At 34.4% G+C, this 19970-nt stretch overlaps 1 protein-coding gene across 1 annotated transcript in view; it reads left to right on the plus strand.

Moving 5' to 3' along the window:
• Positions 1-19970, plus strand: part of ROCK2 (Rho associated coiled-coil containing protein kinase 2) — a 231547-nt gene that overhangs the window by 188241 nt on the left and 23336 nt on the right. The window contains exons 8-20 of the mRNA XM_042783674.1: positions 4182-4273; positions 5034-5193; positions 6687-6747; positions 7356-7367; positions 9104-9183; positions 9350-9398; positions 10027-10162; positions 10262-10353; positions 10590-10836; positions 11201-11307; positions 14179-14338; positions 17113-17273; positions 17635-17819. Of these exons, the coding sequence (XP_042639608.1) occupies positions 4182-4273; positions 5034-5193; positions 6687-6747; positions 7356-7367; positions 9104-9183; positions 9350-9398; positions 10027-10162; positions 10262-10353; positions 10590-10836; positions 11201-11307; positions 14179-14338; positions 17113-17273; positions 17635-17819 (1542 nt within the window). The remainder of the gene's footprint in view (positions 1-4181; positions 4274-5033; positions 5194-6686; positions 6748-7355; positions 7368-9103; positions 9184-9349; positions 9399-10026; positions 10163-10261; positions 10354-10589; positions 10837-11200; positions 11308-14178; positions 14339-17112; positions 17274-17634; positions 17820-19970) is intronic.

A 19970-nucleotide genomic window follows, 5' to 3' on the forward strand; every position in this document is an offset into this window, starting at 1 on the left:
AAGCAGCACTGGAACTCTCTGATAAGGAATTCAAAAGAATTATATTTAGGTATCTTCAAAGGTTTGAGAGACAGACCAAAGAAAACATAGAAAAAAACCTTAGAAGAATTCTGGAAGAAAATACAAGAATAAAATGACAAAATAAATGAAAAATTAGAAATGATTCTAAATCTACAGATAGAAATCCAGAAGATTAATACTAAATTATTAGAAATAGATAACACATTGGAAGGGCAAAGGGGTAGAATTGATGCAATGGAAGACAGAATTAATGAGATTGAAGACAAATACCTAAATACTTCTTTAGAAAGGGATCAGTCAGAAGAAAAAAAAAAAAAAAAATGAAGAAAGCCTAAGGTTCATGTGGGATATCATCAAAAGAAATAATCTACGTGTCATTGGAATTCCAGAACAGGAAGAGAAAAATAAAACCACTGAGAAAATCGCCCAAGATTTGCTGGAGGAGAACTTCCCTGAAATGATGAAAGAGGAGAACATATCCATTCAGAAAGTCCATCAAACCCCAAACAGGATAGACCCCAAAAGAAAATCACCGAGACATATCATCATCAAACTCACCAAAACCAAGGACAAAGAATCTTGAGAGCAGCACAGGAGAAACAAAAAATTACATCAAAGGTCAGCCAGTAAGAATAAGCTCTGATTTCTCAGCAGAGACCATGTGAGCGAGAAGACAATGGGATAGTATATATAAAACCCTGAAAGAGAAAAATTTTCAACCAAGAATTATATACCCGGCAAAATTGTCCCTCAAATATGATGGTGAAATTAGGAGATTTCCAGATAAGCAGAAACTAAAGTAATTTGTTAAAACCAGACCAACCTTACAAGAGATGCTAAAGGGAGTCCTTTGAAAGAGAACCAAAAATAGCAAATAACAACCGAATTTGGAAGATGCTCCCTGGCCATGTGACTGGAAGAGATACATATTTGTACCCATTCCAAAGAAAGGTGATCCAACAGGATGTGGATTAATAAACAGAATGTGGATTAATAGCACATATAAGTGAAATCTTGCTGAAGATCATTCAAAAATGGTTGCAGTAGTAGACTGATAGGGAACTTCCAGAAATGCAAGCTGGATTCAGAAGACGACATGAAACAAGAGATATCATTGTGATGTCAGATGGATCTTGGTTGAGAGCAAAGAATACCAGAAAGTTGTATACTTGTGTTTCATTGACTCTGCAAAAGCATTTGACTGTGTGGGTCATAACAAATTATGGATAACATTGAAAAGAATAGGAATTCCAGAACACTTAATTGTGCTCACAAGGAATCTGTACATAGTCCAGGAGGTTGTCATTCAAACAGAATGAGGGGATACTGCATGGTTTAAAATCAGGATGGGTGTGCATCAAGGTTGTATCCTTTCACCATACTTGCTCAATCTCTATGCTGAGCAAATAATCCAAGAAGCTGGACTGTATGAAGAGGAACGTGTCATCAAGATTGGAGGAAGACTTGTTAACAACCTGCTATGTATAGACACAACCTTGCTTTCTGAAAGTGAAGATGTCTTAAAGCACTTACTGATTAAGATTAAAGACTACAGTCTGCAGTATGGATTACACCTCAACATAAAGAAAATGAAAATCCTCACTACTGGACCAAAAGCGGCATCATGATAAATGGAGAAAAGATTGAAGTTGTCAAGAATTTCATTTTACCCACTCTCAACATCCGTAGAAGCAGCAGTCAAGAAATCAGACTTCATATTGCACTGGGAAAATCTGCTGCAAAAGACCTCTTTCAGGTGATGAAGAGCAAAGAGGAGAGCTATTGCATTAAGGTGTGCCCAACCCGAGCCATGGTATTTTCAGTTGCCTCATATGCATGTGAAAGCTGGACAGTGAATAAGGAAGACTGAAGAAGAGTTGATGGTTTTGAGTTGTGTTGGTAAAGAACACTAAAAGTACTATGGACTGCCAGAAGAACCAACAAATCTGTCCTGGAAGAAGTGCAGCCCGAATGCTCCTTGGAAGCGAGAATGACCAGACTTTGTCTCACCTACTTTGGTCATGTTGTCAGAAGGGATCATTCTCTGGAGAAGGATATCATGGTTGGTTAAGTGGAGAGTCATCAAAAAAGGGGAATGCCTTCAATGAGATGGATTGGCACAGTGGCTGCAATGATGGGTTCAGGCATAGTAGGGATTGTGAAGCTGGCACAGGACTATGCAGTGTTTTGTTCTGTTGTATACAGGGTCGCTATCAGTCAGAGCCGACTTGATGGCACCTGACAATAACAGTAAAACGGGCAAAACTTTGAGCAGTGCAGGAAGCATCAAAAGTAGATGTAAGGAATGGAAAGAGTCACTACCCAAAAGAATTTGTCAGTGTTTAGCCATTTTGAGCAGTAGCATATGATCAAGAAGTCCAAGTTGCACTGAAGGCACTGGCAAAAACAAAGCTCCAGGAATTGTTGGGATACCAATTCCAGTGTTGGAACAAACAGGTGCAGCATTGGCAGTACTCGCTCATCTATGCCAAGAAATTTGGAAGACCTACTGGAAAAGATCCATATTTATGCCCATTCCAAACAAAGGTGATACAACAGAATGTGAAAATTATCAAATAGTATCATTAATATCACACAAGTAGAATTTTGCTGAAGATGATTAAAAAATGGTTGAAGCACTTACTGATGAAGATCAAAGACTACAGCCCCAACAGAAAACAGAAATCCTCACAACTGAACCAGTTAGCACTATCATGATAAATGGAGAAAATATTGGACTTGTCAAGGATTTCATTTTACTTGGCTCCACAGGGAATACCCATGGAAGCAGCAATCAAGAAATCAAATCATGTATGAGCTGAACATTCACACTAGGTAGATACACTCCTTGGAGAGACCAGTCATGGGAGAATAGAAGGGCTGTGTATGCACAGGGAGACAACTCGGGGGACAGGAGTGCATGGGAGGGAAGGACACGGGGAAGAGGTGTCTATGGGAAGGAAGTGGGAGGAGAGCTGTTGCATTATGGGAGATTACAGTCAATGTCATGAGACAAAGTGTATGTGAACTCCTGTATGGAAGATGAATTGCTCTCTAAACTTAAACCCAAATCACAATAAAAATTTAAAAAAAGAAATCAAATCATGTACTGCATAGAGTAAGTCTGCCACAAAAGACCTCAAGTGTTGCCATAGTAATTTTCAGTTGCCTCACATACATATGGGAGCTCTGGTGGCGTAGTGCCTAAGGCATTTGACTGCTAACCAGAAGGCTGGCCGTTCAAACCTACCAGCCACTCCTCAGAAGGAAAAACCCAAGGAGGGGTTGCTAAAAGTCAAGTCGACTCGACTGGTAGTGAGTTTTTAGTTTCATACACATAAGAAAACTGGAGAGTGAATAAGGAAGTCTGAAGAAGAATTCATGCATTTGAATTATGGTGTTGGTGAAGAATATTGACTATACCATGGACTGCCAGAAGAACGAACAAATCTGTCTTGGAAGAAGTACAGCTGGCTTAGAAGTGAGGATGGCCTGGCTTTGTCTCTCATACTTTAGTCATGTTACTCTTGTACTTTGGTCATGTTATCCAGGAGCGAGTAGTCCCTGGAGAAGGGTAACCATGCTTGCTAAAGTAGTTGGTGAGCCAAAAATGGGAAGGCCTTCAGTGAGATGAACTGGCTACAACAGTAGGCCCAGGCATAGTAAGGATTGTGAAGGTGGCACAGGAATGGGCAGTATTTCATTCAGTTGTACATGGGGTTTCTGTGAGTTGAAATCGACTCCATGGTATCTAACAGCAACAATGAAATCACACTGTGAAATTGGGACTGCTTATTTTTTAAAAACATTTTAGCTGAAGCTATTTATAAAAACATCTCAAATTTGTGATCTGTATTTTGACTTAACTGTTTATAATTTTTTTATGTAAGTATATAATGCACTCCAACAACAACAACATATAATGCACTCATTAAGGAGCTCTGGTGGTGCAGTGCCTAAGGCATTTGACTGCTAACCAGAAGATTGATGATTGAAACCCACCAGCCACTCCATAGAAGGAAGACTAGGCAGTCTGCTTCTGTAAAGATTTATCTCTTCAGAAACCTGATGGGGGTTGCTGTGAGTCAGAATCTACTCAATGCTTGTGGGTTTTGTTTGGTTTGGTTTGGTTAATGCAGTCTTTACTTGTATTTCTTTAGGGAGGTACGTCTTGGGCGAAATGGGGTAGAAGAAATCAAACAACATCCTTTCTTTAAGAATGATCAGTGGAACTGGGATAACATAAGAGAAAGTAAGTCAGTAAATTTAAATATTTTCATTCCATCACATTTTAAATCTTACAAACTGATTACTGTTTTGAATTAGTAAGACTGTTTGGTATACTTAATGCTAACTCATTCTTAAATTGAGAGATTTCATTTTGGATATGTTCTGTCACAATATTTATGACTATCTCCTTAAATCTTAATAAAGTATATATAAGCAATATTTCCCAGTACTTTCATAATAGACATACATTTCTTAATTTTTCAAGTTAAGTTTTATGGATCTTAATAATTTTCAGGATGAGCAGTTCATATCCTCTAATTTGAATGTGCTTAAATTAATTAATCAGCAATTATTTATGGAGACTATTCTGTGGTAGACATTATGGTAAACATAGTAATTCATTTTTATTTTATGTATATTTGACATACATTTTAAGGGTAAGAAATATTTTACTTTAACAATGTGGAAAATTGTAGGATCTCAATGTATATTATTGCTGTTTGTAATTCTAACACCTAGAAAATTACATTTCTTCCTTATTTGTTTTATCTATATTTAAAACTGATCTAATGTAGTAATAAAGTACTTAAAAATTTTATTCTTTGAAATGATATAATTGAAGCAGTGTTACTAAAATTTTATATCATAATAAAACCAGATAGTCAAAAATATGCCAGCCCCCGTTATTTTATATAGAGTTGCTGTATCATGGGAAATAGAAGGTGGTTTATGCCTTGTATTTTTATTATGAATGAAATAATTCATTTATTTTATTTTAATAGCTGCGGCTCCTGTAGTACCTGAACTCAGCAGTGACATAGACAGCAGCAATTTTGATGACATTGAGGATGATAAAGGAGATGTAGAAACCTTTCCAATTCCTAAAGCCTTTGTGGGAAATCAGCTGCCTTTTGTAGGATTTACCTACTATAGAGAAAATTTGTATGTGATTCATTTGTTAAATTTTTATTATTTTCAGAGTGTAATTATCAAGAGATGATTTATTTGCAGACTCTGAATTATAGAAGATGAAGTGTTTATTTGTTTTAAATTTTGAGATTTTTCAAAAGGACTATTAGAAGAATTATTTTACATTTTATTTCATTGTTTCTTAATGTTATGTGATACTGATTTACTAAGTGAATTCAAGACATTGTTTTTGGGGGGATATAGAGTAAGACTAAATATCTACTTTTGAAGAAGCTTGTAATTTAATGATTGATACAGGAGAATTTTATAGTCATAAGGAAGAGTATAATGATATTTGCCATAACAGAAGTACTAAAAAAATATCTGAGATGGTGCAGAAGAAACAAAAGTTACATCTCTTTTGGATAAGATTAGGAAGAAGTCAAGTAAGACCTCAGGGAAGAGGTGGCGTTTAACTGAATCTAAAGAGTTTTTGACCGGTGAGCATGTGGGGAAATTAGAGGAGAGTTGTGCAAAGGGAGAATAGTGGAAGCAAAGTTTGGAATCAAAGGGCACATTGAAGTCAGGATAATGTAGTGCAGTAGTGCCCAGGCTTAGGATATATGCTACTATGTTATGACTGTTTGGAGGACTTGATGAGTTTGTGATTTTCTTGCCTATAATCCTTGAAGCTAGCACAGAACCTGCCACATGATCATTAAATAAATACTGGTCCAATGAAGTGAGTATTGGAAATAAAATTAGAATACAGTTTGGAGTTGGAGTTCAAGGGAAGAAGAATACAACATGATTTGTGTATGCTGTGCTAAGGGACTTTAGACTTTATTTGATAGGCATTGAGGAGCCACTGACAGCTGTTAAATGGATGAAGCATTAAAGACATTTGAAAAACACATATTTGAGAAACTTGCATCCATGCATGTAATATTTAGAGTGACCACTCATCACAATTTGCCCAGGATTGAGGGGTTTCCTGGGCTAAAACGCAAAAATCCTGGGCAAACTGGGATAGGAATGCTGACCAGAATGAAAAGATTAGGACCAAGAGAAACCCAGGCATGTTAATAGGAAGTGTGAGGAAGGATCCAGTTGAGAGAGAGAAATTGATAGTAAATAGAAGTGATAAGAGATGAAGAGAAGGTACCCTTGAAAAAGAGAAGGGTGATGTCTCTTTCTAGAAGGTTAAAGGAAAAAGTAGAATTGCTATAGAAATTCGAAAATGAAGAGGAGAAGAGTATAGTTCCTTTTAGTGACTCCAATTTTAATAAAGACTGGATCAGCTGATAAGAGTAAGAAGCAAGACAGACTTAGCATTTTAGATTGTTGAAAATAGCCTAAATGTCAAAGGGAAAAACATTGCTTTATTTAAAATACGTTGAAGTGAAAAGAAAGAGAAAGCTCCATGGTTGAACTTTAATTCTGAGAATAACTTGGTTGAATAAGACTGAGAAAATTGATTAAAATGACATGATGCAAAGGAATTCATTTCCTTCCCTTTCTTTTAGGTTATTAAGTGACTCTCCATCTTGCAGAGAAAATGATTCAATACAATCCAGGAGAAATGAAGTAGGTTTAAATTTTTACTTCTGTAGTTATTTTAGTCACATGTTCAAATATTTTAGTAATATCCATGTAGAACAAGGCATTCATTTGTTGTTACTTTTTGAGTTAGTAGATGGCATTCCTGGTTGCAGTATAGTTTGGCATAATGTTGAAAGCGTTTATTTCACAACTGTCCTTTTGCAAGACACGATGGCTAGTGAAAAGATGAATTACACATAGCTCTGAGCTTAGTTTAGTAACAAAAGTTATAAAATAGCTTCATAAACAGTACACCAGTTAGAAATCTTCATAATCTTAGTGCTATAAAAGAATAAAGATTACTAAGTTGTAAAGATGCAGAGATAGAAGATTCAAATTTTTTATGAAGTAAAATTTTGTTTATCAAACTGTTAAATTATTTTGTGACTTTTGTAGTTCATAACTACATACAAAGCTAAATCACACATACACCTAACGGAGAATGCTAAATGTTTCCCTTCAACATTTGGAAAACTCAAAATGTGGGTTGGATAATTTTTGTATAATTTATGTGTTTTGGGAATTTTATGAAGCATAGCAAGTGTTTTAATATGGTTTTTTTTTTTTTTTGCTTTTTATTTTGTTTTAAATAGGAAAGTCAAGAGGTATGCTGATGTTTTCAAATATGTTGAAAAACTTCAAACTCATCACATTAGCAATGCTTAATGTAGTCTTATTCCATCTAGCATTTGGAGTACTACTTCATCTACCCAAGAGAGACGTGCCCAACCATTTTTCTACCAAGTATCCCTTTTGTTATTACTCCTATGGATTTGTTGTTTAAAACATGTTCTGTAATCTTCTTGTTTTTATTTATCAAAGATATGTAACTGTCAGCAAGAGCTTCTGATTAGCATGTGGTAGCTAGTATGATAACATTGTGCTAATACAGGACCAGCCAAAAGCAATTAAACTTGATTTACTAATTAACTAAGGAGGCTTCATGGCGCAAACAGTTAAGTACTCAGCAGTTAACTGAAAGTTTGGCAGTCAAACTCAGCAATTCCTAGGAAAAAAGACCTGACAGTCTGCTTCTGTAAAGATTACAGCCTAGGAAACTGTATGGGCAGTTCTGCTCTGTCACATGGGGTCTCTGTGACTCAGAATCAACTCAACGGCACCTAACAACAATAGCAACAACAGCTCATTAACTTGCATATATACTTATTATGGAAAAATACAATTTTATTTAAGAGATATTTAAAAACTATGGTGAACTTAATCACTAGAAAGAATAGTGGCAAGAATACTACCATTGTGGTCTGATAGAACTGGGTTGATTTTGGGACACTTATTAGGCAGAGTTACTAAAGGAGATATTTGTAATTAATTAGCTGTCATTTATTCAAAAGAGTTTTTGATTCTAACTTGCTTCAAAGTATAGGCTACCCTCTTGGAGATATGGTGGGTTCGGTTCCAGATCACTGTAATATTCGCTTTGAATACTGCATTAAAGCGAGTTACATGAAGTTTTTGGTTTCCCGGCACATATAAAATTATTTTTACACTGTACTGTAGTCTATTAAGTACACAATAGCATTACGAAAAACTTTGAAATATTATGGAAATTACCAGAATGTAACATAGAAATGGGGCAATCTACTTCTGTAGTGATACTGCCTTGGAAACCCAAGAAGGGGTCGGTATGAGTCGGGTCCAACTCAACAGCACATAACGACAACAACAACAACAAACATAGAGACACAAAGTGAGCACATGCTGTTAGAAAAATGGCATCAGTGGCCTTACTGAACACTGGGTTGCCACAAACCTTTAATTTGTAAAAAAAAATGCAGTGTCTGTGAGGTGCAGTGAAGTGCAATAGAACAAGGTATGCTTGTATTATGCCAGGAATTATAGTGCTGTTCTTTGTTGCTCTGACTCATGGTGACCTTATGATATAAAAGAAGAGGAGTTTACATTCTTAGGAAAAGTAAAATAATTTTGAGCATGTTCAGTCAAATATTGTGAATATTTGCTTCAGATACCAACTTTTTAATCCTTATAAGCAAAAATAGTGACAATATTGTCAAAGAAATAACCTATAGAAGAACAGTAGAAGATACTAGCAATTATATCCTTTATTTATAAACAATCTGAAACTCAACATCGTAGAAAACTTTTATGTTCATATAAGTGTGTTCATATATACATGTGTGTGATGTGATAGGGAAAAAACAAGATGGAGGTTTTCCCCCCACCCCCATCAAGAAAAGTATTCAGGTACAAATTTTATCATTGTAGAGAAAATTATGTTAAAAGATAAAATAAACTTACTGTTTCTTTAACCTTCTCTTTAAATATTCAAAATTTATAATTATAGTTTCTTATTTTCTGACAGATTCAGAAAAAACTATATACATTAGAAGAACACCTCACCAATGAGATGCAAGCCAAAGAGGAATTAGAGCAGAAGTGCAAGTATGTTTTAAAGATAATGAAATACTATATTTAAAAACTTTAAATTTATAAGTTTGATAACTACAAAGGGAGAGCTACAAAGTAATTATCAATTATCTTAAAATTTATAGTCTATATTCTTGTTGTAAATTAGGGGAATTACTTTATTTCTTTTGAAATTCTTTAGATCTGTTAATACCCGCCTTGAGAAGATAACAAAGGAGCTAGAAGAAGAGGTAAAGCTGCCCTGTACTTCCCTGTGCTTTGGTATAGTTGAGCTGTTAAACATATAGTTAACAATTTTGTTAATAAAAAAATATTTTGACGTCCCTTGATATCTAACTTATGTATAGAGTTGTTAGTTCCATGGTAACGTACCTATCTCTATGTATAGTAAATGCATATGCATTTGCATCTTGTAGCATTGATGCATAGGACTAAAATGTAAAATTGGTGCATAGGAGTAAAATGTTATAATAGGCTGGATTCTGATATGTTTTTGTAAATTTAACTTAATTTAGTGTGTATAGATATTTCATATCTTCAGAAAGTCACCATTGTTTCCTTTCTGAAAAATGCTTTTCATAACATTTTAAACATATAATTAGTATTAAATAATGATTGCTCAGTGATGATAGAAAATTATAAGAAAAGTTTTACTTAAATTAGGAAACAAAATCTTGTCTTGATTATGTGAATAATGTGCTATTTTAAAAACACAGAGAAAATTATTATAGCTTTAACAAAAAAGCAGCTTAGCTTTTTTTTTTTAAGGTGTTTCGCATGTTTGAAATAACTCTAGATTTTTTTAAATTTGATTTTTATACCCTTTCTTTTAATATGTAACCTTACATACTATTTTAGGTTACCATAAGGAAAAATGTGGAATCATCATTAAGACAGTTAGAAAGAGAGAAAGCGCTTCTACAGCACAAAAATGCAGAATATCAGCGGAAAGCTGACTATGAAGCAGAGAAGAAACGAAATCTGGAAAATGATGGTTTGTTTTCTAGAATATTAAATGCTTATTTAAAGAAAAAAGTACACTTTGTGTGTTTATGTATTAGAGGTTGGCACTGAAAGCTATTTTTTATCATAGTTAACAGCTTAAAAGATCAACTTGAAGATTTGAAAAAAAGAAATCAAAATTCTCAAATATCTACTGAGAAAGTGAATCAGCTCCAGAGACAAGTATGTTGATCTCAATTCATACAAAGGATATTGAATTTTATTTATGACTACCTATTAGTATTAGTTTTAATTGGCAGTGTTACAGAAGGTCTTTGACTATGATTTTAGAGAGAAATCCTTAGGAAAATATTTTAAGTTTTTTGTTTATTTTAGATTGTTTGTAATGTGATAATAAATTGAAATATTTTCATTACATATCCCTGTTTTTGTTGTTTGTGTGATTTTAATGGAAACAGCTGGATGAAGCCAATGCTTTGCTGCGAACAGAATCTGATACTGCAGCCCGGTTAAGAAAAACCCAGGCAGAAAGTTCAAAACAGATTCAGCAGCTGGAAGCTAATAATAGAGAGCTGCAGGATAAAAACTGCCTGTTGGAGACTGCCAAATTAAAACTTGAAAAGGAATTTATCAATCTTCAGTCAGCCCTGGAATCTGAAAGGAGAGACCGAACCCATGGATCGGAGATAATTAGTGATTTACAAGGTATTAAAGTAGAAATTACACTTGAATTGATCTTGAACACTAATATTTTTAGTAAGTTTAGATAATGGATAATGAAATAAAACCTATTTGAATGTACTCATTAGAATGTTTGTAATATGTTGATAAAAAATTTTATGAATGTAAGATTTGCTTTCTAACAGTATAAAATACTTTAAATATTAAATACTTCTGTACTAGATTCTGAGTCCCAGTTGAATTAACTGGAAAGCACTGTTCCAACAATTATAAAGCTCCTGCTTATAAATAATACCTCCAAAGTATAAGGTGGCTTCCAGATGTTTTACTCTCGATTGACTATATGGGTTCTTTTTTTTGTTTTGTTTTTTAATGTTGTAATTTTTAGGTAGAATATCTTGCCTAGAGGAAGACTTAAAGAATGGCAAAATCTTGTTCACAAAAGTAGAGGTGGAGAAGAGACAACTACAGGAAAGATTTACTGATTTGGAAAAGGTAAAACATGTTAAACTATACTTTTATGTAAGAAAATGACAGTAGACTTTCAGATTGGAAAAATGATTCTAAAGTAAGGGAAATTAGTAACTGGTATATTTCCATATGACTCATGGATTCTTTCGTATTTAGACTTGGTTGTATGGAGTAGGAATATATTTTTTGCACTACAGAGGCAACCCTTACTATACTTAGATGCTTGTTCAGGAAAGGACTTTCTTGGATTGTGTGTTATGAGATGCTTCTTTCTACAGGTCCAAGTAAAACGTATATTTTGACCCATATTATGTCTTCAAAAGGAGCTCTGGTGGCACAGTTCCTAAGGAATTTGATCGCTAACCAGAAGGTTGGTGGTTAAAACCCACCAGCCACTTCATGGAAGGAAGATGAAACAATTTATTCCCATAAAGATTTACCACCTCGGAAACCCAATGGGAGTCACAATGATAGGGTTTGGGAAAGGGTATATTTGGAGCATAGGGATGAGCCTCTAATCTGACAGAGCAGAGTTGGTTGTCAAGACAAAGACAAATTCTGCATCTTGGAGGACAGCATAAGCAAAGGCATAGAGCATAGAAAATTAAAAAATGATAATCCTTTTATTGAAGTACAAACTTTTCAATATTTCTGGGGTTTAGGGCTAAGGGTCAGAAAACTTTAATATTTTAAAGGCAAGATAGTAAATATTTTAAACTCTGCAGACCATATGGTCTCTGTTGCAACTACTCAGCTATTCAATACATGAAGGAATGGCTTGGTTATGTTTCTGTGACACTTTATTTGTAAAAATAGATTTCAGCTAAATTTGGTCTGAGGACCTCAGTATGGTCCTCATGGAAGAGTATGGAATTCTATGACTAGAGTGAGGATACAGAGCCAGGCAGAGGTTAGATCGTACAGAATTGTGAATACTTTTAAGAAACTTGGAATATATCCTCTAACTAAAAGGCTAGACACTGAAAGGTTTTAAATTAGATGATGATCTTGTTAAAGGTATATTTAAAATAGATGGCTGTACATTATGGAGAGACTAGATGTTAAGAGGAAATACTAGTGGCAGGGAGACTAGTCATAAGGCTTTTGCAATAATCCAGATAAGAGATAATGGGGACTTAACTAAAGGAGCTCTGCTGGTGTAGTAGTTAAGGCACTTGACTGCTAACCAAGATGGTGGTCCGAACCCACCAGCTCCTCCATGGAAGATGAGGCAATCTGCTTCCCTAAAGATTTACATACAGCCTTGGAAACCCATTGGGGGGTCGCAATGAGTTGTAATTGACTCAGTGGCAGTGAGTTTAGTTTTGGAGTGTTTGGAGCCTTAACTAGTGGTTGAAATGATGAAGAATAGGGATAAACATGAGAAATATTTGGGAGAGGACTATTCAGTAGCACTTACTGATTAATTAGATGTTGGGATGTGAGGAATAGTCAAGTACTAGTCCTGAGTTGTGATGGGATATGTAGTAATACCATTAAATAATAAAGAATAAAGGAAATACAGCTCAGTTAGACAATGATGAATCCATTGTATAACTAAGTTTGAGGTTCCTCTGTTGTTGTTGTTGTTGTTGTTATGTGCCATCGAGTCGGACCTGAATCATAGAGACCCCTCCTTGGGTTTCCGAGGCAGTATCACTATGGAAGTAGATTGCCCAACCTTCCCTTCCAAGGAGTGGCTGGTGGGTTTGAACTGCCAGCCTCCTGGTTAGCAGTCAAGTGCCTTAGGCACACTACACTACCAAAGGTTCCTATAGGACAGCCAAATTAAGATTTCTACAGTACAGTAAGCTAGACAGTATGAAGCTAGAAATATTTGAGAGCAATCATTATATGAGAAACTGAAACTATTACAGTGGAGGAGCCTGTCTGAGAAGAGATTGTGTGGAACAGTGGTTTTTCAGGGAAGAGTAAATTTAGACTGTTGGTGGATTGTGTAATTTGAGAAAATATTTTTTTTCACGATTTTAAAAAAAATGTAAAGATGTTATTTGGAAAACAAGACATACACCTTTATTTATGATAGGCAGCTAGGTGGTGCAAACAGTTAAATGCTCAACTTTAGCTAAAAAGGTTGGTTATTTGAACTCATCCAAAGGTGCCTTGGAAAACAGGCCTGGTGATTTGCTTCCTAAAGGCCTTGAAACCCCTATAGAGCAGTTCTACTTTGCATACATGGGGTTGCTGTGAGTCAGGATTGACTTGATGAAACCTAACAATAACTTATTTCTAATATAAACTGTAGAAAGCAAAGAATAAGAAAATCTTTCAGGGACATACAGAAAATAGATTGACTTCAGAGATTTTCAACTTCAATCCCCTTTGTGGGGAGTAATGGTGAAAGGTAGGAGATCCTGGGGAGGGGGTGGGAGGGAGAAACAAATGTGTGTGTGTGTGTGTGTGTATATGTATATAAATCTTAAGTGTGTATGAAAACTTTGAGGAGTAATGATACAAGAAGAAGAAAAGTATTGTGACTAAAGAATTTAATGGGCAGCTGAGGGAAACTTAACAAGTATAGAAACTATGAGAGGAGATACATCAAAGGAATCATTTCAAGAACAGCAGTGAGCGCAGATGAAGACTGAAAAATGTCTGTTGAATTTGATATTGAGAATTTCCTTGATTTCTTTATTGAGTCAAAACTAACTCCATACAAATTTCAAAACAGTAGAGTGGATGTGGGGGTGGGTGCTGTAGCCTGATAAATGGAAGTAAAGAAGTAGACACAGTGCATAGGTTACTGTTGCAAGAAGTTTGGATGAAGAGAGAAGTGTTGAATAATCTCACTAAGCCTATGAGAAAACTACTTAAAAAGTTCTTTAAGTTGTAAGCCACTCTTTGTTGATAGCTGCCATTTTAAATCTTTACTAGGAAAAGAGCAACTTGGAAATAGATATGACATACCAACTAAAAGTTATACAGCAGGCCTTAGAGCAAGAGGAAGCTGAACATAAGGCTACAAAAGCACGACTAGCAGATAAAAATAAAATCTATGAATCCATTGAAGAAGCTAAATCAGAAGCCATGAAAGGTATGCATTTTTTAAACAGGGTTTGCCAGCAACCTTTTACTAAGAATTGGTTCTGTATTCAGCTCTAGGTTTGAAAAACATTTGTTTTTCAACAACAACAAAAAAGCCTACATTAAGGAAGCTTTACCATATATATTATTTTTTCTTTATAGAAGCAATCATTTCTAAGATAGTAAGGCCCAATCACAAAATTATTCAACCAGATTTTTAGATCAGAGAAAAGTTAGTATTTCAGTGGCATCCATAATGATAGGCATACAGGGTGTGATGTTCTGGACATATCTATTCAGATTTTAGAGATATGATCTTTTTTAAGTATGTAATATTATTTGGCATTTTATCATCTTTTATTATAAAATTGTGCCTTATAGATTCATGAAAGGTAAAGATTTAAAAATAATAGCTGGCTTAACTATAACATCAGTTCACTGAGTACTTTGAACTCTGGTGTGATGAAGATTCTGGCCAGATTTAGTCAAAGTCATAAAATATTAATGAACATAGGATAAGAGAACAAAGCTAACTTTTTCATGAACCAATCTGAATCTAGAAAACATCTTAGGATAATTTCTTGTTTCAAATGGTTTATTTATAATTATAATGGATTTGAAATCTCAGAGGAAATTAGTACTTTCAGATATACTTAATGAAAGATTCATTACACTCTTAAAAGAGTTATTTCACATTAAAGCATAAAACTTATGAATAACTTTGTAAAAATATAGGAACTCTCGTGGTTAGTGCTTAAAGCATTTGGCTGCTAACCAAAAGGTTGGTCGTTTGAACCTGCCAGCCTTTCTGCAGGAAAAAGATGTATCAGTCTGTTTCCATAAAGATTTACAGCCTTGGCAACCCTGTAGGGTAGTTCTGTGAGTTGGAATCTCTCGATAGCAATGAGTTTGGTTTGATTTTGTTTTTTAGTGAAAATTAGCCTTTTAACTATTGCATGTAATTAAAATTGGAGTTTTCTTATTAAAATCAGTTTAGTATTTAAGGTACTAATTGAAGATGGCAAAATAGCATAGGCATGTTTTACTTAGAAAAGTCTAATTGGAAGAGAGGAAGTTAGTTGACTGTGTCCTCAGCCTAGAAGATAGAGTTGCCTTTTTTTTTTTTTTTTTTAATTGAGGTATCATTTTTGTGCAATAAAACATAAAAAGACTTGACATTTGTAACATCTTGTGTAACCACCATCCAAAACAAGATATAGAATGTTTTCATCACCTCAGAAAGTCCCTTGTGCCTCTTTTTATTCTCTGTGCACATTTTAAATGAGCACTTGTATTGATGGGTTATACCCTGAATTGATGAAAAGGAGCCAATTTTGTATTAGCTACTGTTTTTTTCAAACTGTGTCTTATAACAGTAATATAAGACAGATAATGGTTTCCATATTTTACACATGTATATACAAAACAAATGTTATAGATCGCATTTAAATTCAGATCTGAAGCCTTTGTTCTTTCTGCTGTACATCACTGCTGTCTTGGATTAAGAACATGGTTTATGAATTACTGGCTATGTGACCTTGTCTAGTTAACGTAACTTTTCTGAGCCTTTTTTCTGGTAAAGGTGTAATGATAATATTACAAGTTTGCTGAGAGTATCATGAGGTTGTAGTGAAAAGTAGGTATAATAATATATGTAAGGCATTTAGAAATGCTAGCTAGAGATAAATTATTAGTAATACACTTATTAGTAGTATACATGTGAAGACCGTGCAATTAAAATCTGAAAATTCATAGGTTTAATTTTTACCTAATATAATTTTGTAATAAATGATAATTAAATATTGAACATTACGTATGAAGGAGGAGAGGAACCCTAATGGGATTACAGGATTATTAATCAGAATATCAGAAGATAATCTTTTTAACTGTAACAACTTCTAATTAGAATGAAATCACTTGATTAGAAATAGACTTTGTTTGCTCTTCACTTCAGGTTTGAAAAAGGCTTGTAAATGCCTTTTCTGTTTAACAAAACAAATTATAAGTTTATTGCAAATCATTTAGAAAATACAGGACTATAAAAATAAGGAAGTAAAGATTTCCTGTAATCCTGCTAATCAGGGTAATACTTTGTAAATTTCCTCTATTTTTTTAAATATTGCTTTGCATTTTTTCTTTCAAAATATATTTTTTAGGTCATTAAACATTTTAAAATAATGAGCACTTATCAGATGTTTGCCATATGCAGACAAAATTTAAGTGCTACACTTGTATTAACTAAAAATCTTCATAGCATGCTTATGACAGTAGGTACTATTATCTTCATTCTTCAGATAAGAAAGTTGAGGCCCGGATAGGTTAATAAACTTTCTCAAGGTCAAATAACTAGTAAGTCATAGCCAGGATTTAAACTCAGGAAGTTTGGTTCCAGCATCCTATCCTTTAAACATATTTTCCAACATCTGTGTATCCTTTAATATAGAAGGAACCATGAAGGCAAATGATCTACCTGGAATGTTTTCAGGTGATAATAATAATAACATTGAGACAGACAGTAGCAGGAAAATAAATTTTTATTTAAAAGATGCAAACATAAAGACTGAATTATCTTCATTCCATTAGAATGGATATAATATTGCAGAAGGATAAATTTCTATTCCTTGCAAATGAAACTCCTAATTTTCAAATATGAAATTCTTGACATTTCAAATGTAAACATTTTAAGCAACATCATTTACTATAATTTTTACTAGTATTGTGTTATATGTTTAATAAGCTTATTTAGTTTGCAAATTCATGGTTATATTCATTTTGTTGCAATAGAAATGGAGAAGAAGCTCCTAGAAGAAAGGACTTTAAAACAGAAAGTGGAGAACCTGTTGCTGGAGGCTGAGAAAAGATGTTCAATATTTGACTGTGACCTCAAACAATCACAGCAGAAAATAAATGAACTCCTTAAACAGAAAGATGTGCTAAATGAGGATGTAAGTAAGAAGCTTACTAATAAAAATAAAATATTTAATGAATTAATAAGCTAATTTATTTGTGTAGGTCCAGTGATACTTTAATAAATTTTTTGAATTTTCTTATAAAATTTTATTTTGCAAACTGTTAATTTTACTGAATTTGAGTGGTAGACTGCATCATTGTTTTGATTTTATTTTTAAAGACCATGTTTTATTTTAAAGATATATTCATAACATTCTCGGAGAAAAAAAACAAAAGCAAAACCTAACTGTGTAAGAACAAACAATCTGTTTTACTTTACTATGCTCACTGCCTGCTTCACTGATAAGAAAAATCAAAATAATTTGTATATATACCAGTATACACTTTATTTTTTAGGTTAGAAACTTGACATTAAAAATAGAACAGGAAACTCAGAAGCGCTGCCTTACACAAAATGATTTAAAGATGCAAACACAGCAAGTTAACACACTAAAAATGTCAGAAAAGCAGTTAAAACAAGAGAATAATCATCTTATGGAAATGAAAATGAGCTTGGAAAAACAAAATGCTGAACTTCGAAAGTAAGTTAATTTGTTGAGACAAATTTTACTAATATATATTCACATGTAAATAAATGATACTAATACTGGTTTACCTGGGATTTTTCATTGACCATATTACTTTCTTCATGTTGGAATAGAAGAAAATACCTAGGATTTTCACTCTTTGCTCTTAAGATTCTTCCTCATAACTGTTTATGCTATTTATTTTTTTTTGTTTGTTTTGAGTTTCTGAAACTTAAAAATGGTTGACCATGAATCAAACAGCATATAAATTATTAGTTATTTTATAGAATATATTCTAATGCGCTACTTAATTTACACAGAAAAATAGAAAACATATTGTTGAGTATACTATTATAATCTACAGTAAATACACTGCTGATGTTTTTGCCATTCAGTTTTTTAGTCATATTAGTCTAAATATCATACTAGATTGCAGTTATTTTATGAGAGGTAGTCAGTAGAATGGAAAGAGCATAGGCTTTGGAGCCTGAAAGACTGATGTTTGGATACCAGTTTTACTGGCTGACCAGCATAGGGCAAAGTATTGCACTTCTCTGAGCCTCTTACCACAACTGCAAAAGAGGGCAATAATAGTGTCCTTTTTAGGGATCTTATAAATGATAACAATGATTTAAAGCATCTAACATACAATAAATGGTAGGGATTAACTATTAATGTTACTGCTACCACCACTGTCAGTTTGTCACCCTGTGGTGGTTTGCATGTTGCTATGAGGCTGGAGGCTATGCTACCAGTGTTGCAAATGCCAGCAGGATTACCCATGGTGGACAGGTTTCAGCAGAGCTTCCAGACTAAGACAGACTTGGAAGAAGGAAGGGGTCATCCACTTCTCAAAGAATTGACCGATTATGAATAGCAGTGAAATACAATCTGATACATTATTAGAAAGGTTTATGAATAGCCCTGAAACTTTGTCTGATAGTGATGGAAGATGAGCCCTTCAGGTTGGAAGGCACTCAAAATACGACTAGGGAAGAGCTGCCTCCTCAGAGTAGAGCTGACCTTAATGATATGGATGGCCTGAAGCTGTTGAGACCTCCAATTGCTGATGTGGCATGACTCAAAATGAGAAGAAACAGCTCCAAACATCCATTAATAATCGTAACACAGAATGTGTGAAGTATAAATCTAGGAAAATTGGAAGTTGTCAAAAATAAAGTGGAACACACAAAGACTGATATCCTAGGCATTAGTGAGCTGAAATGGACTAGAATTGGCCATTTTGACAACCACATGATCTACTATGCCGGGAATGACAAATTGAAGAGAAATGGCATAACATTCATTATCACAAAGAATGTTTCAAGATCTGTCCTGAAGTACAGTGCCATCAGTGACAGGATAATATCCATATGCTTACAAGGAAGAGCTCTGGTGACATAGTGCCTGAGGTACTTGACTGCTAACCAGAAGGCTGGCCGTTCAAACCCACCAGCCACTCCTCAGAAGGAAGGTTGGGCAATCTCCTTCTGTAGTGATACCACCTTGGAAACCCAAGGGAGGGGTTGCTATGAGTCTGGTTCAACTTGAGGGCATACAACAACAACAACAAGGCAGACCAGTTAATATAACTATTATTCAAATTTACACACCAACCACCTAAGCCAAAGATGAGGAAATTTAAAATTTTTACCAACTTCTGCAGTCTAAAATTGACCTAACAAGCCGTCAAGATGTGTTGATTATCACTAGTGATTGGAATGGGAAAGTTGGAAACAAAGAAGAATCACCAGTAGTTGGAAAATATGGCCTTGGTGGTAGAAATAATGCTGGAGAATGCATGATAGAATTTTGCAAGACCAGTGACTTACTCATTGCAAAACACTCTGCTGTTGAGTCGGATTCGACTCATAGCGACCCTTCCTTGGGTCAGCAACACAAACATTGGCTATACACGTGAACTTTGCCAGATGGAGTACACAGGAATCAGATGGACTACACTTGTGGCAAAAGGTGATGGAGAAGCTCAATATCTTCAGCCAAAACAAAGCTAGAAGCCAATTGGAACAGACCATCAACTGCTCATATACACGTTCAAGTTGAAGTTAAAGACAACTAAAACAAGTCCACAAGAGCCAAACTATGACCTTGATTATATCCCTCCTGAATTTAGAGACCATCTAAAGAATAGACTTAGTGCATTGA

This window comes from Orycteropus afer, unplaced genomic scaffold (assembly GCF_000298275.1).
Source record: "Orycteropus afer afer isolate SDZICR_OR568_19922 unplaced genomic scaffold, OryAfe1.0 scaffold00025, whole genome shotgun sequence".
NCBI lineage: Eukaryota > Metazoa > Chordata > Mammalia > Tubulidentata > Orycteropodidae > Orycteropus > Orycteropus afer.